At 40.0% G+C, this 27566-nt stretch overlaps 3 protein-coding genes across 19 annotated transcripts in view; 2 read left to right on the top strand and 1 right to left on the bottom strand.

Annotated features, from left to right (window-relative positions):
- The window catches only part of CCDC88A (coiled-coil domain containing 88A), an 85309-nt gene extending 78121 nt beyond the window's left edge, over window positions 1-7188 (top strand). For 9 of the 14 annotated variants that reach the window (XM_014966385.1, XM_014966392.1, XM_014966391.1 and 6 more), the window contains one exon: window positions 1385-4191. In XM_014966385.1, the coding sequence (XP_014821871.1) occupies window positions 1385-2419 (1035 nt within the window). In that variant the 3' untranslated portion in view covers window positions 2420-4191. Of the gene's footprint in view, window positions 1-1384; window positions 4192-6213; window positions 6314-6863 lie in introns of those variants that run through there. The other 5 variants (XM_014966396.1, XM_014966395.1, XM_014966394.1 and 2 more) reach the window with 2 other exon arrangements.
- Window positions 7189-12811: 5623 nt separating this feature from the next.
- LOC106902692 (prolyl-tRNA synthetase associated domain-containing protein 1-like) lies at window positions 12812-15277 on the bottom strand. The gene is made up of 3 exons (XM_014966397.1): window positions 14852-15277; window positions 14141-14388; window positions 12812-13548 (listed from the first exon to the last, which is right to left on the bottom strand). The coding sequence occupies exons 2-3, from the start codon at window positions 14225-14227 to the stop codon at window positions 13111-13113; spliced, it is 525 nt and encodes a 174-aa protein (XP_014821883.1). The 5' UTR covers window positions 14228-14388; window positions 14852-15277; the 3' UTR covers window positions 12812-13110.
- A 91-nt stretch (window positions 15278-15368) lies between these two features.
- MTIF2 (mitochondrial translational initiation factor 2) lies at window positions 15369-27543 on the top strand. 4 transcript variants are annotated; one of them, XM_014966365.1, is made up of 14 exons: window positions 15369-15405; window positions 16745-16976; window positions 17578-17683; window positions 19104-19275; window positions 19735-19895; window positions 20409-20585; window positions 21113-21252; window positions 22660-22784; window positions 23556-23760; window positions 24628-24880; window positions 25438-25578; window positions 26396-26560; window positions 26723-26863; window positions 27285-27454. In XM_014966365.1, exons 2-14 carry the CDS (start codon window positions 16752-16754, stop codon window positions 27452-27454), a joined length of 2181 nt encoding a protein of 726 aa, XP_014821851.1. In that variant the 5' UTR covers window positions 15369-15405; window positions 16745-16751. The 4 variants fall into 4 exon arrangements, with proteins under 4 accessions (XP_014821851.1, XP_014821850.1, XP_014821849.1 ...); XM_014966364.1 differs by lacking the exon at window positions 15369-15405 and adding an exon at window positions 15481-15878; XM_014966363.1 differs by lacking the exon at window positions 15369-15405 and adding an exon at window positions 15481-15965.
- The last annotated feature ends 23 nt before the right edge of the window (window positions 27544-27566 follow it).

The raw sequence follows: 27566 nt of genomic DNA, 5'->3' as shown, positions 1-27566 counted from the left end.
TCATCAGAGCTCAGACGGAAGGCCATAAACTCAGAGTAGATGTACTTTTCTTCTTCCAGTTCAGCACTTGTATTCAATAACGGCTGTTGTCAGATCTGTCTTACACCAACAGGAAGGAAGATGCTTTACTTTATTCCCTGAGGGGAGTCTTGTCTGCTTCAGTTGTGTCTTTTTAACTTTACTGCCAAAAAAATGCCTGACCTTGGAGCTCATTGAAATCTGAGAGGAAAAGGACAAAGAGAACGTTTCTGTAAATCAGTGATAGTTTGTTAGAAGCCCCAAATCACCTTCTTCATTGCGAATCCTTGAATAGATCCGTCCGAAGTCTAGAAGCTCTATAGGATAGAGCAAACCAGTTACTGTGACTAGGCCCTATCAAGAGTAAGGATCAGACTCCATCTATTTTTAACAACACAGCTGAAATTGAAAAATATACATACACAGATGAATTGATTTGGGGTAGTCTGGGGTAGTGACTTAAGTCTGGACTAAACTTCTGGATTTTTTTTTTTAGATACTTCAAATGACCTCTCACCTGTGCTCTCTCTAACAAGGATTTTTGGGTTTTAAGCATACTCTTAAATACTTTTCCAGCAATAGAAATAAAAGAAACCACCGGAGTCATCAAGTCTAGTTCACTGCTGTTCATGAATCACAGAATTCCTTTCATAGCTTCACTGAATTGTTCGAGTTGGAAGTGTATTCAAGAGGTCTCTTTCCAGTCTTCTGCCAGATCATTTCCTTAATGCTTTTAGCTAAATTCTTTCTAAATTGTCTCTTTTACCATTTTGAAGAAGACTGAAATCTCTCTTCACTGAGTCTGTGAATAGTATTCACCTAAACTTTTTTTTCTAGATCTGAAGTCTTTTCTCCAAAAAGAGTTATTTGAGAGCTGTCCAGTCCCAATTTAGGCTCCAAGGGTGCCTAAAGGTTATGCACTTTGTATTACTTTCTGAGAATTTTTTATCTTTGAGTGTATAGAGAATTTCAGCTTTTAGCTCTGGATGATCAGTGTAAGTTAAAATAATAGTCCATATGAAATTGCTTAGGAAGAGGAGCGATTGCGTGAGTGATGGCAGAGGGTGAGTGAGAAGATGAACTGGAAGCTTTGATCATCTGATTTGTTAAATTAATCAGTATTACAAGAACTAATTCCAGATAGGTATGATCTGTCTGACACCTAGTTTTCGAAGTACTTCTAAGCCATACAGAAAACTTGTGAGTATATACCATAGGTGTTTAATACTGCTTTTAGGGCTGAGAAATTAAAAACAACCCAAACCAACTTTTTAGACTTGTTCTTCATTTATATGCACAAAGATTGCTTAAGAAAAGGTCAAAATTACGATTTATAGATTTATAAGATGTTTCATATTTTTGACAGATGAAATCTACAAGTGAAGAGAATCTTTTAGATGAAGTCATGAAAAGCTTATCTGAGTCTGCCGAGCTGACAGGAAAGGAAAAGCTAAGAAAACAACCATCTGCTGGTTGTGGTATCGTGCGATCGTTAAGTGTAAAAAATACAATCGAATTCTCAGATGGACGATCCATTAAACCAGAACAGCTTGTAAGGCCCAGCCTTCGTAAAACTGAAGATACCTACTTTACTAGCTCTCCAATAAAATTTACATCAGGCGCTCAAGGGAAGGCCAGATCAATCAAAGAAAAAATACAAGCACCTGTATCACAGCGACAATCAAGAGATTGCAATCCTTATGCTACCTTACCTCGTGCAAGCAGCGTGATTTCTACGGCGGAAGGAACTACTCGAAGAACAAGCATTCATGATTTTTTGTCTAAGGACAGTAGGCAACCTGTATCAGTTGATCCAGCACCATCCACGGCTGACAGGAGTGTTCCATCAACCTCTAGTGAGTACTCAGCACACCGGTTATCCTCTGATTTTTTTCACTGTGTGGCTTACAGAGTAGATTGTGTTCCACAGAGCCATACAGCTAATAGAGTTAAACCACATAATTCACATAATTTAGGATATAACTCTGATGTGCCTAAGACCTTAAGGATGGAAAGGTCAAATTTCCATGAGAGAACTTTGCTAAGTACAAATGTGTTTAATGATAAAATCAGTGTATCTAGTAATAATGACAGCACAGGCTCATTTACTGTGTCTCAGCCATTTTTATCCCTTAACACTGAATTAGTTAGTAATATAAGTGGATTGCCTCAAAGATCGACATCAAGAAAACCTGATCAGGCAAATCTGTCAGCATTTAGATCTGTACTGAAAAATCAAGAACAGCCTTCTGCTCATCAGAAACCTGATCATAGTGACCCAGAGTCAGTTCCAACTAGTGAATTTGTTCCTACCACCTGTGTAAACACTAGTGAGGCTGAATCCCCACTCCTGGTTTCTGAAGATAATAAAACTGTGTGGTATGAGTATGGTTGTGTATGATAAGGAAGTTGTGTTATTAAATATATATATATATAGTCTAATATGACATATATATATATAGTCTAATACTACAACGAAAAAATAATAATTTTATGTTGGATCTGTGGCTTGTTGTTTTCTAAGAACAATGGCATAGGGTTCAGTTGTGTACTCTGGCATGTTTGAATGTAAAAGTGTAACCTCACCAAAGTTTGCATGAAACATTAATTGCACTGTATATATTTTGCATGCCTTTAAGAGTCTTTATAATACAAGCTATATTTTTATTTGTCATGCATTACAAGTATTTTGGTTTTTTCCTGTACGTTACTGAATGCATGTTAAAGCGATCGCATGCTGCATTGACGAAAATGGCACAGTGAGCAACATACTTTCTGGTACAAAGATGGTACTTTTCAGCTGTGCTCATGCTTTCAGATTTATCAGGAACATATTGATTATGTACTTAGAGTAAAAATACTTTTTTCCCCTCCTTTCTTTCAAAATGAGATGCTAATGAAAAGAAACATTCAGAGATATTTCAGTGTCTTACTGTTTTCCTTTATGTCATGTCCTGGCATAAATGCACTTTGCACAAGGAGCAAGTTATAGCCCAATAATTCAGTGCCTCTAGCTTGCACACTAAATATGAATTACTATTTGTACTTATTATAATATTTGAACATTGATAAATACAGAGACCTTTCATAGTCCTCAACATAAATGATCATTCTTATGAAGAGGTAATAAATAGTCACATGATACACGGCACTTGTAATGAAAAAATGACCTTTTCCACCTTTTCCCTTCTCTGTACTTTGTCTTTCCACCTCTGGTGTACAAACGTGGTGAAGTGTATGGTTTTATTAGGAGTCAAATAACAGAGACTCCTTGTGATGTATGGTAATAAAAAAGCTGTATTGATGATGGTGGAAATTCATTTTTTCTTATTAGAAGTAACACTGATATAATAGAAAACAAGATATGTAACAAAATAACAGAAAAACTGTTAAATTAACACAGTTAAATAAAAGAAAAAAAACCAAAAAAAAATTGCTTGCAAAGTTATGGGAGTATAGGAATAATTAAGCAATTAAAACCCACATGACCAGCTAAAGAGAAATGTTGAAAACTAATTACTTAATAGGCCTCTGTCTCTGCAATTGTTTCAAACTTCTCAATGATAAATATAAACAGAGTTTAAAATTGTATTGTACTTAAACTATGATTACATGAGACTTTAGACATTAGCATTTTTTTGCAAGAGGAAATAGTTACTGACAGTTATTGTAGGCCAAAATTCCATAAGCTATAAAAAAAATGAATGAAAATATATCTAGAGGAAAAATATTTAAAAATGAAAATAAACATTGAAAATAATGAATGTCATATTCTGATTTTTACCACTGAATTTATTTTGTTTTGTGGCAGTCATGGTACTGCTACATGGGTTGAACTTGAGTGTTTAGTGGTGCAAATGTACAGCTCCTGAAGGAAACTCAGCAGCAGACATCTTATACGTTAGTCTATATGGTTTCCATTTCATACAGGAGAATTGTTAATTCCAGAGCTCCAGCTACATTTCAAGGTGGGGGAAAGGAGCAATGGGAGAGGATTGGATGTTTCAAAGACATTCTGTGGAGGGTAAAATTACTGTTTCAAATGTCAAGCTGCCATCCTTTACCATGTCTGCAGGCATCCATTATTATTGGGCTGATAAATTTCTCACTGCCATGTTGTTCACAGCGTGCTGGTAATTGCTGTATTCCCTCTAGAATTTAAAAAAAAAAAAAGGAAAGAAAAGACCACTAAAAAAATGAAACAAACCCAAATATGAAATACATTCTTAATCTCACGTGCATTTGCTCTCACACAGCAAGATCAGTGTTCTGATCTTGAGTCGTGTCATTTGACTTAATTTCCGTTAATCTGTAGATGTGTTGGAATTATTTTTGAGATGGACAGTGCTGTTATCTGAAGCGATGTGTGCATAATAAGTTTTGCAAGAAAAAATCATAGCTCTGAGAGTACTTATTATAAACTCATACTGTGCTTCCAGTATTTGTATTTTTCTTAACTGATTGCCAGCCTGTGTCTTGCAGCGAGACTGCTTGTTATGATCAGAACAAGGTTTGTAGGTAAAGGTGGTATCTTCTGTTTAGATCAACTGCTATTGTTGGACAAATCGGATAAGCTTTTAGACATGCCATTATCTCCTTTGCCAGGCTTGTCTTGCTGACATCCTCAGGCTGTCACAGCTACAAAAAACAGCAGTATTGTCTGCAGATATGTTTATTATGAAATCTCCAGCATGACCACTGAACCCCAGTTGTAATCATGAGCAGGGCCAGGATCTAAAGAGAAATTTGAAAGGTTAACCCTGTGCAGTGAAGTTAAAGCTTGCTATCCAGGCAACAAAATACATTTTTTTTTTTCTTCTCTCTAGCCACTGCCCATGGGTCACTTCAGTTTACATTGTTTCATTTCTCTTCACAGCACTAAGCTTTCACATCCAAACCAAATCTGATAGTGAATACTTGTGCCTGATATTTAATGCCTTTTTAGCCTGTGTTTTACCTTACTCTCTTGGGGTGGGAACCTGGTCTAGTGGGAGGTGTCCCTGCCCACGGCAGGGAGGTTGGAACTTGATGATCTTTAAGGTCCTTTCCAACTCTAACTGTTCTATGATTTTGTGATTAAAACAGATTCTCTCTTAAGAACAAAGGGCTTCAGAATAACTGAGTGTTAGTGTCTTTGAGTTCTGGTGTCTCAGGTCCTCTATGGGACTTTAGACTAACCTTGTCTGGCTCAAGCTACTATTCTGTATTGTTTTATAAATTTGTAATGAATTACATCTCACTTCTGAGGATAATAACTTTTTGTGCTCCTATTTTTGCTCCAATGAGTTCAGCTGCAGCAGCGAGAGCATGCTTCTTAGAGACTTTTTAATGTCTCTGAAAAAGAAATTGTCAACATTTTGTTCGTTATATATGAAAGAAAACAAATGTTTTCATGTACAGGAGGATTATTTTTTCCTCCACCTTTTTGATCTTTGTGCTTTAAGAGTACACACATTGTAGATGTCTCTTTTGGGCTATGTGACTAGTGGAAAGACCTGTGAAATTGCTTTCAGACCCAATCACTACTGCTCCTCCGCCGTTCAAATGGCTGGCTGTAAAACACACAGTGCACTTGCTCGGTCCTTGGTTCTTGCTGTTAGGACTTTGCATGGTAATTAGAAACACTAAATATGTGACTGCTGACCAAAAAAGGGTTTGTTGTTCAGGCTCAATAGTTTGCTTGCAGTTAAAGGTTTGCTCAATGCTTTGCTTTAAGTGGATAGTACATTAAGATGCTGCATTTTGCACGTTCAGGCTGTTGCATGCAAAGATAATTTTCTGTTTTGCAGATTGAATGTGAACATTTCTGCCAATGTGTAGCAAGTAAAAAAAAATGCAAAGATGAGTTCCTTTCTCTGCTAGGTTCAGTCAGTCTTGGTTACATCTTAGTATTTGTTTTCCTTTTCATACAGGCAGAGATTTAGGGTTAGTGTATCTAAAAGTTAAGTATATCTTATTGTGGCTTTGAAATAATACCTGGTTATTCTAAATGCTAAGATGAATTTTAATGAGTATAGTTGAGTAGACATTTCCAGTGAGTTTCTTCTATCCCTCTCCTCTGTCCTTTCCTCTAAAAAAAAGTGTTTATATATCCTTTTGCTCTACTAATAAGTAGAATATATTTTAATGCATGAGGGGTTTTTTTTTCATGTCCTGATAAACACAATGAATAACATTAAATGCTTTTCTCTGCAGATGTGGAAGCTATCCCAGAAAGCAGAAATTCAAAAAGCAGGTCTAGGGAGCAACAAAGCTCCTAATTCTATTACCCACTACATGAGATGTGGGCCAAGTGGTGAGTTTCCTGCCCCAAATGTAAATGAGATTAATTTCATTTACAACAAACTAACAGCATTACATATAAGAACAAGTGCACATTGCATTAACCAGATGTGAATACTGCTTGCTTAACTGACTTCTATCTTGCTTATTAGTTAAGGCAGAACAGGTTGTTTTACAGCAGTTATTTTGCCTGTGTAGGCAGGGAACGTTGTCCCATTTAGCCTTTTGCCTGTAAAAAATCACATTTGTTTTTCAACCCTTGAAGAAGAAAGTTCAAAGAAATCACATTAAGAAGTAATATTGAAGTCAGTTCTCAGAAAGAGACAGACGAATCTAAAAGAATAGTTTAACAAAACATATATAGTATTCTATACTATAAGGAAACTGCCTTTTTGTAAAGCTTGTCTTTAGCATTCTGTCCTTCTTTTGACTTCATTAAAACATCTTTGATGCATGCTATTAGTGCTGTTAGTTCTGTTAGTGACTTAACTCTGTATTTTATACTTCTGCACTTTAAGCTTTTCTTATGTTCTTTTCTCTTTCTACCTTTCAACTGAACACAGAGAGAAAAGTGTCCTTCAGTATCTCAGTGTGAAGCCTTTATATCTGAAGTAACAAGACAGCGACTGTAGGAGTCATTAATAAAATTTAAGGGAATTTTTTACATTCTTCGTGACTAGAGCAGGCAAGAAATAAAAACAAACCTACCTACCTTCCTTCCTTCCTTGAATCAAGGAGCTCTACTGGAGTCTACTGCCGAAAATTTGTAGATGGTCTTAGGAATTATTGCACATTGCACTGTTAAGATCTACTGAATAAAGGACAGTTCTCATCTCCCTAAGGACCAAGAATTTTAAGGTCTCAAGAATTACTCCAGGAAAAAAAAAATACTTCTTTCATCTTCTGTTTATGAAATTAGCCACTGATTTGCTTAAGCTTCTGCTAATAATTAGCCAAAAACCCCCATAACTAGCAGTTTATATTTACTTCTGTAAATCTAAAATAAATGCTGTAGTATTTTGTTGAAATTGACTGTATATACAGATGCAAAAACCTCACAGCTTACTGGCACTTCACTGCCTTATTTGGTTAGCATAATCTGCATGAAATTGCTCTTTAAAAAGTTTATGCTGATTTTTGTTGCATACTGCAGGAGAAAAATTTGTTTACATATATGGAAAAAGTTCGATAACTAACGAAAGTGGGAGTCATGGGATAATCGTATTATATAGAAATTGTTTGTCATTTGTGTTTTTCACATTCCCGAGTTATTCTGCATATATGTGTTCAGATGTTTCTGACAGCAAATTGTCAGGTATGATTTTTCTATAACTTTTATTTTAATATAAGACTGTTTCCAACAAATGACATTTCCAGGATAAGACTGTCTTACGATGTTTCTGTATTGACTGTTCGGTTGTTTGGGGTTTTTTTTTTTTTTAGTTTGTCTTTTGACATGAGTGGATTGTGGCTTAGGAGGTTTCTTGATGGCAAAAAGAAATGTAAATAATATCATATGCATTTTACAATCAGTTCCCCTTAAAGGTTATCTTTTATTAGTAAAATACGTTTTGTTCATTACTGATTTATATTAAAGTCAACAAATGTTATCGGTACGTTCAGCGGTTGCATACATTTGTTGTCTGGAAAGCATTTGCAGAGAGCTCAAAGGAGGCGTACATGAATTGATAAGCAGATCCAAAACGAGTTATCATAATCACATTGTATTACAGATCAGTCAGCACATTTGTATTCCTCTCCTAAAGGGTTAAGTTACCTGTGTAACCTTCCTAGGGTCCCGTCTCCCACTCTCAGCAGGGTCGCAGGCGCAGGAGCAGCTCCTTTCCATGGCCACACAGCTTCTGGCAGGGTGAGGTCTCCAGCTGGCAGGGACAGTTGGAACAGTCATTTTTTTCACTGGAGGGAGAATGCAGTTCAACGGATTCAAAAGCACACTGGCAAGTCATTTTTTCGTTTTCCTGAAATTTTGTCAGAAAGGGGAAAAAAAAGAGGAAAGTTCAGTAAGCTTTAGAAAGGGAAATTTTCTTGTGACTTCCTTCTGAAATACTTTTTATGATAAAGGGTGCTAAAAGATCTAGATCTAAGTAGAATGTTTTGGGTTTACATTATAAACACTTGGTTCAGCCTAGGATTGTTTTCACAGAGAAATTAAATGTTTTTTGGGTATTTTTCTTAAGTGAAAATACAGTCAATTTTGCAGCTCTCCACCATCTAGAATTCCCATTCTTCCTCTGAAGACATTTCTGGTATTTGATTAAATCCATTAATTTATTTTGATAGCCAACTCACGCTAGCATCTATTTCTGGTCCCTTCATCTCTGTCAAGATTTTCACTGATTTCGGTGGAAGAGTGGTGATTTTTGCAGTTATTAACATAACATGGGCCTCTACCCAGGTAATTTGTGTGGCCTGTACGGACTTGGAGCTCAGGGCGCAGCCGAGTTTCTTCCCCAAAACCAAGCAAAGCCCACAGAGCCCCGACGTGCTCTGGGAGTCACTCTAAGCAATAAGAACCTGGGGTCGAGCCTGGTTTATCCCTGCACTGCAATCCAGGCAGAGCCATAGGGACTGAAGGAAAAGTTGCCTTTACAGAATTTTGTAGGCAGATGCAAAATCTGGGATGCCGGTAGCCCCTTACTAAAGGCATAGGTGTTAGGAAAGAGAATTGAAATGCCATAAAAACATTAGGAAGGTTATATTTTCCAGCTCGTTTCAGGGTCTGGTTGTGACTGGATTCTCCTAGCTCTCTTGGCAACAGAGGACCAACGCGTTTTTAAGCTATTAAACCCTAACCATTGAGTAGCGTTACTATTTTTAGAAGAAGATGTGTGTCTTGAATTAACAGATTTAAACTGTAGTGCCAAATGCTGTTTGTATTCACCGAATCAGAGCAGTTGTGTGTGTTGAGGTAGATTCTCCGTGACCCTGGGAGTCAGGCCGGAGCGGCGTACAGCCGTGATGGCATGGCAGGCCCTTCTCTGGGCACTCAGCCTGCCCTCCCCACACCTCCTGACTTTTTATTTATTAGCTCAGCTCTTTTCTATGTTCAGTAAGTTGTCCACGATTACCTGTCCCAACTTCTGCACTTGCTTTTTGCATATTATTACGCCTTCTTAAAGCATCTGTGCAGTCACAGCCAGGGTGTAGTCAGAAGCTTTACAGCTACTCTCTAGCTGATAACGTGTATTAGAAATGAACCCCCTCATCCAAAAACGCCAGGGTGTAGTCAGAAGCTTTACAGCTACTATCTAACTGATAACGTGTGTTAGAAATGAACCCCCTCATCCAAAAAACCGAAGCAAAGTTTCTCTGTATGAGAGAACTGGCAGGAGTTTGGGGACAGAATTCACCCTGCTCGGGCAGAGCCCAGCGTGGGTCAGGTTTGTGTGCCAGAGCCCTGGCTAGTGCCCATCTGGGCCATTGTAACAGGACTTGACCCACTTTGTCTGTATCAGTACTGAGGCCGGAGTGGGATTTTGGGTTCCATTTGCTAAATTAGCCAAAAAGCAGCACCAGGCATATATTTACATTTCAGAGATTGGAATCTACTTCTCCCAGCAGTTTCTTTTGCAAAGAAGTTTCAGAGCCGAAGAGCAGTCAGGAGGGTCTCTGTGCTCTGACGATTTTTAGATTATTTTCTTTTTCCTTTAATATTTCCAGTCTGTGCCCTTAAAATAAAAGCATAAATTTAATATGGGTGCCGCTTCACATTTTCTGAAACACGAACTCCTAGGGAAAGAACACAGCAGCTGTTGGAGAGCCTACAAGAGTGTACACACAGCTTTTTACTGCAAGAGTTGCCAAATCTGTCACTGCTAGTTCAAGATGACAAGAGGTTGTAGTACTATACAATATATAATTTTTATTTACTTTTCTGATAGTCTGCTGAGATTTTAGTAACATTCCCAACACCTATTGTTTCTAAACTTTTTCCAAGACATGATGCAGCCTCAACAAAGGAGCTCATGTATGATTTTTAGAGTTAGGTGATAATATTTATGTAAATAATGCTTTGATATTAATGAAACTGCCTTAAAGGAATGTACCTAGGTGTGAAACAAAACTTTAAAACTCTTATTTAAAACTGTAATTTCCTTTACATATTGATTTTTTTTTTAATGTTTGCCATTGTATACATTTATTAATGATGTTATTAAAATGCCAAACCAAATAACTTTTATTCTTATTTTGTGTGTACATTTAAACACACATTTCCTGGAACCTGCTGTTGCTGGCAGGATGTTGGTGTTAAGTGATGGCGTTGTGGTCAGTTGTTGTTGTGTTCAGTATTTCTTCCAGAAGGAAACCCATAAAACTGTAGCAGAATTTTTCTGGACAGTGTGTTGTTTGTTGTGTGTTCTTTATTTGTGTAGATCTGTGTAGCTTTTAACTATACACTATTTTGATATTATTTTTTACAAAAAGACACTAATTTCATAAGTAGATACAAAAAAGAGTCATTATAGATCTGCTAAATGTAATATTTGAAGCTTTGATTTTGCTTGGTCTTTATTTTTGCCAAGACGAGTCTCAGAATCTCTTCTGAGGACAGACACAGTACAGATTTTTGAGATTCATGAAGCATAGTAAACTGCTAACGTGCATGTCTTTAAAACAATTTTTTGCATTTAAAGCTTTCTGGATTTAAAAACATTGACAAGTCAAACTTAATTTTTTTTTAAGCGATAAAGGATTTTAGGGTACCACAAAGAAGAAACCTTCAGGGGAGAGGGAGTGGCAGGCAGAGGGTAGGATAAATTTTACTTGTAAAGACATATAAGGCTGTATCTGAGCTAATTATATCTAGCTAATTCAGTAACGCATTTGTCAATCCAGACTTCAGTAATCCACCCAATATTCCCAAATACCAGATGTTCCTTTCAGGCTTTTATTTAATAACAAATACAAATTCACATGTATCTGGACATCTTTCCGGTGACTCTTCCTATTCATTCAACGTTTTTAGGTCAATTCTTTCCCATTTGAGACAACTGTCCCTATAGGTGGGGTTGCTTTGGGCCCTTCTAAGGCGGGAGAATTTTAAACGGCTGTATGGTGATGTATTCTGTTGTTAAGCTCACATCTCTGAGAACAGGTGCCAAATCCTTCAGAAATGAAGGAAACCATGGTAAGGATCATTGGGAACTAACTTGCCTTGCCCTAGAAGAGGCTTTTTCTTTATATAGTTAATGGTAGTTGCTCATTCTGTAGAAGATTCCACTTTCTTAATAGGAGGAAAAAAACCACCCAGCACACAACTGTTGATGTTCTCATAGAACTGTCTCGGCCATATAGAATGAAACTGAGTCAAATTGGCTCATTTTTGCCTTGGTTTTTGGTTTTTTTTTTTAAGTGTTTCCCTTTCTCATCGTTCGTGTTGCATCCTTTAGCATGATGCAGTAGCGAATAGTAATCCAACATTGCAAGCCCTTTTGTGTGGTTTTTTTGCACTCTTCTGTCTTCTTTATTTCCATTCTGTCTCAACTTGTGTTCCCACTGTTTGCTTGCCTTCAGGCATAGTTTGTACATGACATTTTTGTTAGGCTGTGCTCAAAAGCCCTTTTCCCCATCCTCTTTGGGTTTTGTCCCTCGCTTTCACTGCTCCCGTCTCTGGGTGGTGTGTGTGTACTCGTTGGTGCAGCGCACACACGGGCCTTCATGGAGTTTCTGCTGCTTCTGTCTTCAACACAAAATCTGTTTGCGTTTTATTCGGATAGGCAGGAGAGGAGAAGGAATTAGATTAGAAATTTAATGTTGAGAATGTACCGTTCTTGTTCTTGTGATAGTACTAAATATATATTCTCTATTGAAAGCCAAATCAGCCTCCCCTCAACCTCTTACACACACAGATGTTTTGTACGTGCGGTCCCCTTCTCCTGAAGGGAGAAGCTCAAGCACAGCTACTTCTTGTACCATTCTTCCCATTGCTGTAGGCGCTGGCTAAGGGTGTGGTGGAGCAGAGAAGTTGCACGTCCTCCGCGGGTTCGTGAATCTGTAGAAATTGCCCACGAAAGTGAATGCAGTTTCAGGTTTTATTAACTTTCCTCCCAGGTGTCAGCAGGACGTACTACACCTGGTCAGGAACCCCCAGTGACGTTGTTCCTTGGTGCTCTTCTGCCAGGAGGGAGGCAGGTACCGGGCTCACCCCCTGCCCTGCCTCGTGGGGAGGCACTAGATGGGTCACACCTGTCCTCACGAGCCCATTACCAGAAGGCTTAATTATTTTGCAAGGGGAGGATACTGTGAAAGTGAAAATGCAACTAAAAACCTAGACAATCAAATGTGTTTTCTGTAGGGTAGCCAAGTTGGGGTTATTTCTAGGTAAAAATAATAAAGCAACATGTAGAAGGGGGTAAATGAGTTCAGATGCACAATTTTAGACATCTCTGTCCTGTATGTATTGACAAATATTTTATAACTTTTAAGTTAACTTGTTATTTCTTAATGATGTTAAGTTTAAACCTTCAAGGCCAGTACCACACATGGAAAGTTCCAGTTTTATCCGTTTTATTAATAAACAGTATAACATTATTCAAATAATGCCTTTTCTAGTTCTGGTTACTTAATGGTAGATTGCAAACATGTCTTGTCTTTTTGAGACTATTCTGTTAAACTTTTAATAACCCGAAGACAGTATTTTTTTTTTCTCACCAGATTATACAATATAAACGTACACAATTGAAAAAATAAAGGAGTAAGCTTTCCTCCCCCAAATTTTATTTGTAATGAGACTTTTCACCAGTTTTGCTCTACAAAATCTATGCCTGATAATAGAAAAGTAAACTTCATCTACTGAATGTCTTCATCAAAATGTATGATGATGGGATCATGGCCTGTAGATCTCACAAACTTCAAAAAGTCGTCGGGGCTTAAGCCCATGGTTGCAGAGTTTGTCATCGGATGGAAATACACCTTTTCGTGGCCACCTTCCAGAAAGCCAGCATCCAGCACAAACCTCACATCTCCCTGGTCACAGAAGAGGGCTAGAGGTGTCGCACAGCCCTGGCCCACTTTTAGCTTTTCCAGCATGGCGTTTTCATCAGCAAATCTTAGGTTTCCACTTCCAACACCCAGTTTTTTAGCAAGATCATTTAAATTGACTTGCCTGTTGTGCAGAACAGTCACCAGCCAGAACCCTTTCTTCTTTTTGTCTTTAAGAAACAGGTTTTTACTGTGACCTCCTTTCATATGTTGGACATGGGGCATCATTTCTTCAACGGTGAACACCTGGAAAATATAGTCAGGGTAGTGTGAGACTTTTTCCCATTAGACTTTTAGATGTGTCCTGGCAGGTATCTTTTATTAAATCCTTAGAAAATCCCAAAGGTTACACTCAGCCTCAAAACTGTACCCTTTTATGAAGATGTTTTAAAGGAACACAAAGTGACATATGGCTCCTGCCTACTTTCCGAATCACTTGTGTTGCAAGAATATTGCACTTTAAAAATACAAAAAGGCAGCGCTGAGAGGAGTCCTTTTTGCAGACCCACCCCAGGCAGACAGGAATGGTGCGGTGTGTGCATTTTTCACTGAGAGTGAAAGGAACTTTGGAGGCTGGTGACTCCGTGGTGAAGAATTGGATGGGCCATAGGAAGAACTGAGGGGGAAAAGGGAAGCTGGGGGACGGGGGGCGAACGGCCCAAAAGTACCCAAAAACATTCTGTCAGGCCCAGCGTGTGTAGGACCAACAGAGAAATCCCATATTGACAACTAAGGCCTAAAACCGCCCTGCAGCCCGCGCTACCCTGGTGGGAGGGAGAATTTTCATTCCGGGTTTCGGGAGGACCCGGATGATGCCAGAAGAGGGGGCGGCCCCTACCTGGGGGTGCTCGGCGGTGACGGCGGCGATGCCCAGGTCCCGCAGCCGCTGCTCCAGCGCCTCCCGCAGCTCCGGCGGCGCCGCCATCTCCCTCTCGCCTGGTGCGGGGCCGGGTGAGGGGCGGGAGCGCCGCCATGGCCGCCCCTTCCGCCGGGCAGCGCCGTGAGGTGGCGGCGGGCGGTGCTGGCGGAGAGCGGCTCCGGAGGGAGGCGGGTGAGGGGGTGCTGGTGGCTGTGCACGGGGTACACCTGCAGGAGGAAAGGATAAGGAAAATTAAACCCCCAGAGCTTCAGGGCTGGGCACGTTTTGGTGTTTCTTCAGGCAATCTGTCTCTTTCCTTGTCAAATAGCCCCCTTGGACAGAGCTTCATCTTAAATCTCTTTCTTTCCCCTGGCTCATTAAGCGATATTATTGTAGAAATGCCAAATTAGACCTTTAAAACAATCAGCCACGTTAAATCACAGAATCAGCAAATCACAGAATGGCTTGGGTTGGAAAGGACCTTAAAGATCATCCGTCCAGTTCCAACGCCCCTGCCCTGGGCAGGGACACCTGCCACCAGACCAAGCTGCTCCGAGCTCCATCCTGCCTGGCCTTGAACATTTCCAGGGAAGATATCACTATATTTTAATTTATTCATGAAAAGTCTAGGAGTATGAGCAAACACAGCACCTGGGATGCCATACACACAAAAAGCATTATCAGACTTACATGTCGATGGCCTCCACAGACATGAATCTTTCAAAACTTGTGTCTGGACTGGCAGAAACAGTATTGTCTTTACTTTTCCTGGTGAAGAGGTCGCACAGGGTCCATCCTTTGGAAGTCTTTAAGACCAGAACGGATAAAGCTCTGAGGAACCTGGTCTGATCTCAGAGCTAACCCTGAACCGAGGGGTTGGGACTGGACACCTCCTGAGGTCCCCTCCAACTGATGAAAGAACTCTCAATAAAAAGCTGATCTGCGGCCTCCAAAGATCATGACCCCTTTTCAACAGTCGTTAACGCCCCCAAAAGCGACCCTCTAGTTCCCGTTTTTCAAGGGAGAAAGCTTTAGATTGGAGGCGGACGGGAGGGCATCGCAAAGAAAAGCTACTCCCTCCTGTTAGAGAGGAGAAAACCAAATTCAAGTGTGTGTGTCTGTATATTTTTATATATATATATATATATTTAAAAGCTCCGAAGCCGCCGCGGTGCGGGAAGGGGGGAGGCCGCGGCTGCGGGAGCTCGGCGGGCTGACAGCGGTGTAGTCCCGCTGGCAGCAGGGTGAGGCGGTTTCTGAGGTGGCGGTGGTGTCCCCGCTGTGGGGGGTGTGTGTGTGTGTGGGGACGACGCGCGTTGATTTGCGGTAGAGGCCCCAAGGATGGGCGGTAGGAGTCAGAGGGGGGCGGGCCGCCGGCGGAGGGGTCCTTTGCCGGGAGCAGCCTGGCGTGGGTTTCTCCTCTGGGAGCTTCTCCGGCTTCGCCTGGCCCCTTATGTCGCTCTCCCTGCACTCAGCGTCCTGTAGCAGCTGCTGAGGGGGCCTCGGCTTCACCGATCCCGCCCCTTCGGCGTTGTCTGTAGCAGTAGTAGTTGGTTTTGGTTGGTTAGTTTGTCCTCTGCTCGCTTCCTGCGGGTGTCCGGATAGAGGAGAGTTTTTAAAGGCACCGCAGGCATTCTGGGAGGAATTGACAGCATTTCAGTCATTCGGAGCTGCTTGGGAGATGGTACAAAGCCACCTGTGAGAGAAGTCGTGGAAGGTACAGAGAATGGCATCGCTGAGCAGAAGGAGAAAATAAGCAGCTCTGAACAAGGAGAAGAGTTCGAACGGGAGACTTTTCTACTGGGTAGTTAGCCAAAATGACTCGAAGTTAAGATGTTTAAAACAAGATGTGAGATGAGCAGACAGAAGCATCTTGGAAAGCTTATTTGCTAAGCCAGGGCTTAGCCTCAGAGGACATCTCTGCCCGTGTGCCAACACTGGTATTACTACAGTGCTGCAGTCTTTTAGTGGTAGTATATGCTCATGTAAGTGAGGGTGGTGAGGCACTGGAACAGGTTGCCCAGAGAAGCTGTGGCTGCCCCATTCCTGGAGGTGTTCAAGGCCAGGCTGGATGGGGCTTGGAGCAACCTGCTCTAGTGGGAGGTGTCCCTGCCCAGGGCAGGGGGTTGGAACTCGATGATCTCTAAGGTCCCTTCCAACCCTAACCGTTCTATGATTCTAAGTGGCATTTTGCAAGTGTGTTTTACGGGCTTAGAGAGGTAGGTTGCACCTGGGTAACTCTTACCAGTATAGCATGAGGAGTGCAAATGTCTCTCCTTTTCTAGGTAGCATCCAAGAACTGGAAATGGGGACTTCAGAAGTTTGTATTAAAGATCAGTGGAGATAGGTGGAAGATTTGTAGGCTGTGGTGATCTGTGTGTCTGCAGTGGGACAGTGAAGAAAGGTGAAGCACTTCAGGAAACTGAAAAACTGGGACAGTTACTATATAGTTCAGTTTCTTCAGCATTAAAAAGCCTGTTTTGAAACAATAACATTTGTGCCTTGTGTTCCTGTCTGCATTATCATATGAAAGAGTATCTTCCAGCTTTGAGACTGATTTCAATGTGTTCTTTGTGTTTTCAGTAAGGAAATGAATCGAGGGTTGATACTAAAGTTTGAAAAACTGGTCCAGTTACGTGGTGCTCGCCAGCAGCTGTGTACTCTCTCCTACAGAAGAGTTAACAGAGCACAATGGAAGCCTGTGCAGTCATCTGCACAGCCCGTGCGGTCTGTTCTTCTGTATCCACAGTTCTGGCAAAAAGACAAATTAATCAGTATTGCCTTATCACAACACAGACATCTAGCTACAAAGGAGGTAATTAACAAAGTCCAATAATCTCTGATTTTCTGTGAAATTTCAAAGTACAAGAGCTCAGTTTGAGCATTTTAATTACCAAAAAAAGAGAGCTTTATTAATGAATATAGAGAAGTTGTTATAAATTTAATAGACAAAATGTACTTAATGTATGACTGCATTGTGACTTCCTCTCAAATATTGACTTAAAGCGTTTATACCACCAGCATCATGAGTCTTGCAGGGGCAGGAGGAAATTATCACAAACAAAAATGAAAATTATTTTGTTGATTTTTTTCCTTTGTTTTGAACAATTAAAAAGGAAAAGCAGATTTAGTATGCTGTACGTTTTAAATATCTAGTATGATATGTTAAGTCATTCACTTATTGTAATCCATTAGTATTGTAGACAATTAAAAAGGAAAAGCAGATTTAGTATGCTGTACGTTTTAAATATCTAGTATGATATTTTAAGTCATTCACTTATTGTAGTATTGTATTGTACTAAAAAAGATGTGTTTACATCATATGGCTTGAGACCATTGTCTTTTTAATGTTGTTTTTATTATTTCTTAGTTTATGCCAGCTATGTGTTCCTATATACATGTCTAATTCCATGTAGGAGACAAAAAAGAAGAAAAAGAAGATACCACTGACAAAAGGTGAAGTGGAAATAAGGCAGAAGATGACTGTTGAGGAACTTGCACGGGCTATGGGTAAAGACATAGGTGAGAACCTGCTCTGTTGTTTGAATGAAACAAGACACTTGAAATCTGTCATCCCACTTCCATGAGTGGTAAAGGCAAAGATGTCTATGATGGCACTAGTTAGTGGTTGCTGATCTCTCCCTTAGCAAGGTAGATTGTAACTGTAACAGAGAAAATGTTAGTAGACACAATGGCAGACTAAATAGAAAAAAAAGTTGGGCCATCCAAATTCCCAGGTAAGATGAGTGGTAAAGGCAAAGATGTCTATGATGGCACTAGTTAGTGGTTGCTGATCTCTCCCTTAGCAAGGTAGATTGTAACTGTAACAGAGAAAATGTTAGTAGACACAATGGCAGACTAAATAGAAAAAAAAGTTGGGCCGTCCAAATTCCCACTTCAATGAGAGGAAGCCAGGACTCCCTTCTGTCTCCAGCAGTAAGGCTTCAGATCCACGTCAGCTGCTCTTTATGACTGAGTTCCCCAAGTGCTAAATTATTCTGGAAGGAAAAAAGTTGCACCTTGGTTTGTTGAAGCTGGACCCCAGTGGCTAAAGAGAGAAGGTGCAAAAGAGCTTCAGCCCATAATCCAACCCTGAGATACTCAGCTCGGAGCAGGAATCTTGGATTCAGGAGCAATATGTATTTCATTAAAGCAGTCATTTAATTAACTGTGACTAAGCAGAACTTGTGATTGCCCTAACAACTGGGTTACAGAAGGAAACTTGTGCTTTTAATCCCATGAGCCATCCCTGGTTGTACAGTGGCTCAGCTTGACCAGTTTCCAGGTGTGTTTTAGGGGGGTTGTTAGCGTGTTTTGACTGTTGACGTATGAAGTAATTTCACACATGTATAACACCCATGTCCGATCTCTTTTTTTATCCAGCTGGGTGCTTTTTCTGGCAAACTCCCCTCTCAGCAATGAGGAGAGAAGCAGAAAAGTCTGTCATGTCTTGCATTGTCATGTCTGTATGTTTCTGAGAGAGATTTGTAGGGATACTTAGGTCAACATGTAGCAATTTTTAGACTACTGCGGTACGTTGTGTGTTTCTACTACCAAAAAAAGTGGCATATGAACTGACTTACCAAAGTTCCTTCCTTCTTGAATCATTTATTGGGTATTTGGGTTTAGATGAGTTCCAGTTGTTTTGTTAATGGAAAAATAAGCTATGAAAAAACAAGTGAAAAGTAAGATCTAGTATCTCATGAGGCAGTCATTTTCAGTAAACGTTTCTGAATTAAGTTCTTCTCTGCAAATATGTAGCGTAACAGGAACTTTTAGATAAATCTAACAGAAGTAAAAATGCTTGGTGAATCAAACATTAGCACAATATAAACTGCTAATGAAAAAGTCCTAAGCTGCATGAAGTGTGTAGATTTTGGGTTTTTAATGTCCCACGTGTTTTTGTGGCTGTAATTGTTAAATCCCTTTATCTTTTCTTCAGATCATATTTATGAAGCGCTGCTATACACAGACATTGACCTTGATTCACTAGAACCAGATTCCATCTTATATGAAGACCATATCAAGCTAGTTGTTAAAAAATCAGGAATGAAGTATAAATCAGCCAAACTGAAAGAGGAAAAAGAAAGAGAAAACACAGATGCTGTGAAAAGGTAAGTCGTGAACTGTTCTTTTTGGCTCTTTTTATCCTGCCTGTTTCTGCAAGTGCTTTTTGGGTACACTATTTTCTTTGTCCTGATGTTATGTCAATAATACCTGATATAGTCACAATCTGTTAATATTTAAAAGGTAAGGTTTACTATTTTTATTTCTTTGGCCGTAAAACTGATACTCCTATTTGATTTGGTTTTGGTGAACTTTTTCTATGCTGTTTTCTGAAGAAAAGCTAGTTCTTTGATGTACTGAGTTGCAGTATTAACCGATGCAGCAGTAAGACCAAGAGGGCTAACGGTGTGGTGTGGGTTGGATTTGTGATTGCATTGGGGAGAATCTGGGCTCACCTCTTCATCACTGGGTTCTGGTAAATGTCTCTTCGTTAGCTATAATGGGCACGCGTGTCACTCAGTGAACTTTTTTGGTATTTCCAAAACATGTTTTGGTTCTGATTGTAGGCCTCCTGCAGACCCAGTGGTACTGACCCCACGGCCCCCGGTGGTTACTATCTTGGGTCACGTTGATCATGGAAAAACGACCTTACTTGACAGCCTACGAAAAACTCAAGTGGCATCAACGGAAGCAGGAGGCATCACGCAGCACATTGGTGCTTTCCTTGGTATGACCCAAGTGTACGTGCCGTGTCTATTAAACAGTTTTCTGTCTTATGTGATGGGTTGACTTGCTGCCAGTCTACTGGGGGAAAATGTTGCAATATAAACAGTTCATATGAAAGCAGAGAAATAGGAAGTCATAACTTGTGATAACTGCCGTAACTATGCAGATGGAACTTTGAAGTGGATTGTCTGTGCAGTTGAAATCGTATTTAAATTGTTTTGGATTATGAAAGATCCCAAGACACACTTCCTTTCCTGAGGAGTTAAAAGCAGCTTTGAGCTCCATGCCAACCATTGTGTCTGCCAAAAGCATGTCATTATTATTAAAAAAAAGTTCTTAAAGGAGTGATGCTCGATTTACAATAGGTCAAGTAAAGCTATGTGAAATGTTGATTTAAAAATGTACTGTATATAGCATGTCATTATTATTAAAAAAAAGTTCTTGATTTACAATAGGTCAAGTGAAGCTATGTGAAATGTTGATTTTAAAATGTACTGTATACGTTTGTTCACAGTGCATTTGCCTTCTGGGGAAAAGATAACTTTCCTTGATACTCCTGGCCATGCAGCTTTTTCAGCCATGCGCGCAAGAGGTACCCATGTTACTGACATCGTCATACTGGTTGTAGCGGCAGAAGATGGAGTTATGCAGCAAACCATAGAATCCATTCAACATGCTAAAAATGCAGGAGGTACGGGGTTTCACTTGTTAATATTACATTTGGAAGCGAGTGGCAAGCCCAGTACACAAAGTTAATATACACAAAGGTATGTGTTACTACGCTGTTCAAATAATGAGCACTTTGCAAACGTTTATTGACCTCCAAAGAAGCTCCTTGAACTGGAATCCACAGAATTTAGGAAGTGATAATTGTAGTCATGTTCCTTCTCCCCTAGGAGGGTATTTGAAAATATACTGAATGTTGCAGTAGTACATAAAGGTAATTAAAATACTAATATTTTGCAGGACTTGCAGTTTTGTGAGAAAAGCACTTGTAGGGGTGTGTGTGTGGACTTACTGCTTTTTTTTATTCCCTTTCCTACTGGGATAACTTCTCCAGCTTACTCATGGTAGCTCAGATCTTGATGACTGTTTGATAGGCACCAAGTGAGGTGATTTGTTCTAAGTGGTCATAACTTTCACCTTTTATTTCAGTTGTGCTACTAGCAGCAAGTTTTGGCTAGGTTGGTAACGAGGGTTTTTTTGTTCTCTTTTTAGTTCCTCTTATTCTTGCAATTAATAAATGTGACAAACCTGAAGCAGATCCTGAAAGAGTAAAGAAGGAATTGCTGGCTCACGATGTGGTCTGTGAAGAGTTTGGAGGTGATGTTCAAGCTGTAAATATTTCGGCACTCAAGGTAAAGCTTTGGTGGAAAAAAATGATGGTCTTCATGGGTGTCTAATATGTGCATACAGCTGCATTTTTATTTGGCAGCTGGAAAATAAAATGCTCATTTTCCTGGTATTTGACACCTTACCATAATCTAAGTGGTGCTGGCTCTCACCGGAATTATTTGAAACATGTCCCTATCATATTTTAAGCTCAGACCTTCTGGGAGCAATAGTACGTCGTTTTTCTTCTGGAAATTTAGTGGATATTTCATTCTAATTGCTGTTTCTTCATATATTTGCTCATTATGTGAAATCAGTGCAAAGTCATGGTTGGAGATAATGCTATATGCATGAAGAGAAAAATACAAACAAGGGTAAATAAATAGTTTCCTAACACATGCCTAATCGCAGGAACACAGGATTTACCATCTTATCCTTGCAAACAATTGATAGCTAAAAACTGAACTAAAATCTGAAGTTCAGTTTTGTGGTGGCCAAAGCAGCTTTGTCCAAACTGATGCAGCAGTATCTTAGCCTTATTGCTGTCTTTCTAAATTTCCTAAAATTTCAGACAAGTTCAACAAGACCTTTTGAAGTCATCCCCTTACGCTTTAAAATAGGCACACATAAAAATGGGTTCTCCATTTACCTCTGTAGCACATACTGTGTCCCTGTAGATCCTGTTGTTGTCTTGTAGATCTGTATCTGCTGACAGCTACCTCGTTTTATCTGGTCTCGAAAATAAAATGTAATTAGAACAAAGGGGAAAAAAACCACACCAAAAAAACACAAGACCTTTTGAAGTCATCCCCTTACGCTTTAAAATAGGCACACATAAAAATGGGTTCTCCATTTACCTCTGTAGCACATACTGTGTCCCTGTAGATCCTGTTGTTGTCTTGTAGATCTGTATCTGCTGACAGCTACCTCGTTTTATCTGGTCTCGAAAATAAAATGTAATTAGAACAAAGGGGAAAAAAAACCCCAAAAAACCAGACCAACAGTTTTGTCTCGTTGTCTGGGAGTCTTGACTGGGTGGTAGGTGTCACCAAGTTTCAATTTGGCTGTTTAGGTGTTTTGTGGGGTGGTGTTTTTTTTTTAAATTTGCATTCCTAATATACTTGTAGCAGAATATTGCAGGGTCTTTTTCTGCATACTTAACTCGGATGCTATGAACAGAGAAGCAAGAAAACTGTCATTCCTAATGTTTTGTGGGTTATAGACTGGCTGTGCAGCAGTCTAATTAAGAGTTCATTACTTTAGTGACTTCTTGCCTTGAAGGCAAAGGGATCTGCTCTGCTGGACTGTACTGCATTGTTACAAGCTACGAATTAAATGGGGGAATTTGGCAGTAGGATTTCAACTTCTGATCTTAATTTATTTGGGTACTTCCTTTATTCTCTCTGTATTTTTGTGTATATGGTTTTATGCAGGGTGAAAACCTGATGGTTTTAGCAGAAGCAACGGTGGCTTTAGCGGAGATGTTGGAACTGAAGGCAGATTCCACCGGGCTGGTTGAGGGGACCATAATTGAGTCTCGCAAAGACAAAGGGAAAGGGTAGGTAATCTGTTGCCTTTACAGCTTTAATGAAGCAATTTGTAACAACACAGAGATACTGTTCAGGTGGTTTGTACCTCATATTTATGTTGAATGTTATGTTAAGTTGAACGTTGTTGTTAAATAAAACTATAACGGTTTCTTTGCAGGGTTTGTAACTAAAGGCTGGTGTGTTACTGTCCAGCTTGATAGCCAGAAAAAAGAACCCATAGGGCAAAATTCATCATATCACTGAAATAAAATCCTGTAAGCACAGGAAATAGTTTGAAATGCTACAATGGATGTGGTTTTTTTAAATGCCATTAAAAAGTAGGAATGATGAAGTTGACAGTCATAATACATATATAGTTTTTGGCAAATTGTGTGTAACATGACGTTTTATTCTTTAAAATATTCTAGTCCTTTTGCGGGTTTTCTCTAAACAAGGTGTGTTTGCTCTCTTTAAAAATTAACTGAATTCTAGAAAGTTGTTGGGGTTTGGGCTTATTTTGGAGTGGGGTGTCACTTAATGCGTTAAATCAGTCTGTCGCGGATTTCACAAATGCCAACTTTTGCATTGATCTGCAGAAATAAAATGAGTATGGGACAGGTTTGGGGCTTTTTGCAAGTGACTTTAAAATTTTATTACCACTCTAATAAAATGTGCCACACGAATGTTCTGCCTGTGATTGATCACAAGTACATTCTGCGTTGTGTTTGCTAACCTACACTAACTGTGAAAACAGGAAGAGTCACTTTTTCTGTTATTTTTTTTCCTCTGCTCTTCACTAGTCCAGTTACCACAGCCATCATCCAAAGAGGAACTCTGAGAAAAGGCTCTGTTCTGGTTGCAGGGAAGACCTGGGCAAAAGTGCGTTTCATGTTTGATGAGAACGGCAAAGCTGTAGAGGCAGCCTCTCCAGGCATCCCAGTGGAAATCATGGGCTGGAAGGAAGTCCCTTCAGCGGGAGATGAAATCCTTGAAGTAGAATCTGAGGTATGGGAGGAATTCCTTAATGGAAAACTTACTCTCAGTAAGGTGGATGGGAAGGAGCTGAGAAAAAAACAAGTGATAGCTTTCATTCTAAATAACCTGGGTAATCTGATGGAAGATGAAGGCTGAGCATGGGTGTTAAGAGAGCTAAGTGTTCTGTAAGAGGGATAAGGATTTTTATTTCCCTCTTTGCTATTTCCCTTATTTGCCTCTTTATTTCCCATTGCCCCCACCTCTCCCCTGCTGGGCTTCTTATCTCTATGCATCCATCCGGAGTAACCTGCTTTACAATCACACAAAGAAAGCAGGCTGCCTCTGGAATGAAAGATGAGTCACCTTTGGTTTATGCTTTTGCTTCTCATGGTCATCCTGCCTTCCTCCAGGCTTTGTTTGCAGTGGCTGTAGTCCTCAATGGCTTCTGCTGTTACGTTCTAACGTGTTCCCTTTCTAAAGGCACAGAAGACTTTTTCCTTTATATGATCGCACTATCATCCTACCTGGAGAACAATCCAGTACTTACTGATATCAGCGTTTTAATTTTAGAACGAGAGAACTAGTTTCTGACAAAATAATATGCATAAAATAGAGCTTGAAATAGGTGTTGTGGGAGCTGGACAAATATCACAATAAAGAATGAAAAATAATTTACTCTTCTGCAATGCAGAGACACCCTAAAAATCAGCCTTGAGTCATGCTGTTATAGCCCAGGGAGGAAGCTATTGTGCTCACTCATTTGCAGTGAAATCTATTGCTAAGTGTGAACAAAAATGAATGAGCCTGTAGAGAAGGTGCAAAAGATGAAACTACATTAATGTGGAGGCTTTTGGTGCCATGCTTTGGAAGGTAATGTTTCTGTCTCTTTCTGCCCAGCAAAGGGCGCATGAAGTTGTGTCTTGGAGAACCTATGTGGAACAACAGGAGAGGATGAAAAGGGATGAGGAAGTTATTGAAGCAAGGCAAAAGGAGCACAGGATGGAATATGAGAAGAAGCAACAGAAGCTGGCCCATCTGACCTGGAGACAGAGGAAGGCGGTGCTGTACAAGGCCAATAAGCATCTAATGTTTTCAAAGCCAAAAGAAAGAACAGAGATGGACAAAAATGTGCTATCGGTAATCGTTAAAGGTGATGTCCTGTTCTGGTTTTGTGCTTCTCAAATGCTCAGTCTGAAGCATAGCTCTAAGCTGTTAGCAAAACTTCTGTTACCAGAAGTTTGGTCAGTTTAAAACTGAGGGGATTCTTGAACTTCTCTCAGTAAGAGGAGGGGCTTCAGAAAACATCCAGTGGTCAGGAGGATGTGCTTCCAGCAGGGCCAGAGTAACAGGAAAATGTAGGAGCCAACCCCCCTTACCCAGGAACTCCTGAGTAAAACCCATACAAGTGCCTCTCTATATATAAAAATTTAAAAAAAAAAAAGACCAAAATACAAGCTCTATGAGCGGCAGTACTGCTTCAGCAAAATGGAGGACAAGAACAATTATGTATTGGTTAAAGTGGTACAGGAGGAACTTGATTTGACATCCCATGTTAGATGTGTTTTAACACACTACTGAAAATATAGTAAGAATGACAGATGTCGGAAGGTTTTATGTTGCATAGCGTGGAGTTGTCATTCCATTAGTTCTGCTTCAGTGTTTCTTTGCCATGTACAAAGTCAGCAGCACCTCCATTTGTACACACAGGTGATGTGGATGGATCCATAGAAGCTATTCTGAACATTCTGGACAGCTATGATGCTGAGGATGAGTGCAAATTGGATATCATCCATTTTGGACTGGGAGATATCAGTGAAACTGATATAAGTCTTGCTGAAGCATTTAATGGTGAGTGTGTTTAAAAATTCAATTTACAGTTAGTACGAACTCTTTATTGAAATGGGTAGGTCTCATTCTAGTTTTGTTTTCTCAATAATTAGCAACATCAATAAGGTGAACGTATGTGTATCTTAAAAATGTTTAATATCGAATGGTAGTGCAGGCGAGGAAGGCTAGAAATCTCATGAAAATGGAAGGACTCTGACAAGCTGTTGCCAGTCACTGACTTGTTAAGGTTAGACTCTTGGCTCAGGTTGGTTTACGGTGCTCAAACAGGGCAAAGCTAGAAAAGTAGATGACCAAAGAATGTCCTGTACTGAGGGAGGCGGTTGGAAGGACTGTGTCAGGACTTGTTCCCGTTTGTACCCCGGAATTCTCACCTGCTGGAGAGGTTGGGGGGTCATTGGACCTGCCATAGTCCACACTTGGATGAGAATGATTTAGAGTTCCTGTTGTTTCTGTTTCTCCAGCCCAAAATGGGAGGTCCCTGTCCCTGTACTTAAGCTGTGGTGAGCTGTATGTAAGCATTAGCTTCTGCCTTGGTATCTCCAGTTCTGTCATCAGGGAGCTTTCTGTGAGGGTTCTTCTGAGCCGTTTGTTTTGATGCAAGGTTAGTAGCAGTTGATGGGCAACAGGGGGAGAAGTAAATGGTCCCTCCTTAAAAGGGAAGTGACAGTAAAAGGTTCTGTGTTTCTTGTATTGCTGACTGCTAATTCTAACCTGTGCTGCAAGTCCAACACCATGGAATAGGCACTGCAGACACTTTCACTTTCTATTTAGAGTGTGATCTCTTGTAGCCATCACTTGCCTGTTGTTTATCTCTCAGGTGTGGTATTTGGATTCAGTGTGAAAGCCAATGACAGTATTAAACAGCTGGCTGCTAAAAAGGGAATAAAAATTAAACTTCATAATATCATCTACAAACTTATTGAAGACTTGAAAGATGAGCTAAATAGCAGACTGCCCCCATCTGTGGCCGAGAATACAATAGGTGAGTTTTCACTGTTAATTTTTTTGCTTTGCAATGTGGCCTAAAGTTTCTTCGCCAGTGAAGCCTTCTTACTGTACCAATTATTTGATGCTCTGTAGCTTGCTTGTATTTACTGCTGGTTTGTTATTCTCATGTACTTCATACTTTACTTTTTTGTTTTAGGGGAAGCTTCTGTTCTCGACATCTTTTCTGTAACAGTAGGAAAAAACAAAATTCCAGTAGCTGGGTGCAGAGTACAGAAGGGGCTGCTAGACAAAAAAATGAAATTTAAGTTACTCCGTAATGGGAATGTTATTTGGAAAGGTAAGTGAGAGTGCCACAAAACGTCTATTTGCTTATTTGTATTCAGTATTAGACACTGCCAGTTTCCTGTGGAGTTAGTGTAGGATGTACACATCCCATTGCAGAGCAATCCCATATGCTATTTAGGATGGCTGGAGTCACTCCCAACTAGAAAAAAGCTGCAAAATGCCATTTTATTGTTACACAGACCCTTCCCTCACCGCCCACTCTGGCAGGGAAGCAGGAGCATCACAGGATTTACCTGCTGAAAAGGACTGATGTCTGGCTTTAATGAGCTCCGAATGCTCACAATCCCTACATTTCCTTGCTTTCATTTTGTACTACAAGCCCAAAACATTAATTCTGTAAAAAAGTCAAACCAAACCCTTCTATGCTGTGATGTCAGTGGGCGCTCTTCCTTTGACACACTTTCTCTTTGTAGGATCTTTATCGTCACTGAAGCATCATAAAGATGATGTCCAGGTAATAAAAACCGGTATGGATTGTGGATTGAGCTTGGACAAGTATATAGAATTCAATATTGGAGACGAAATTATCTGTTATGAAGAAAAAGAAGTTCAACAGACAACTTCCTGGGATCCAGGATTTTAAAATACATTTGAAGACGTTAACACTAAAGGACATGTATTATTCCTGGCTGGCCTTCAGCTTTTAACATTAAATGAACTTTCAGAGATTCATATGGCTTCTTCCTATCTGTTTA

The sequence above is a fragment of the Calidris pugnax genome, unplaced genomic scaffold (assembly GCF_001431845.1).
Source record: "Calidris pugnax isolate Ruff unplaced genomic scaffold, ASM143184v1 scaffold31, whole genome shotgun sequence".
Lineage (NCBI taxonomy): Eukaryota > Metazoa > Chordata > Aves > Charadriiformes > Scolopacidae > Calidris > Calidris pugnax.
Note: the sequence above shows the minus strand (reverse complement) of the source record. Positions and strands in the feature narration are given on the sequence as shown.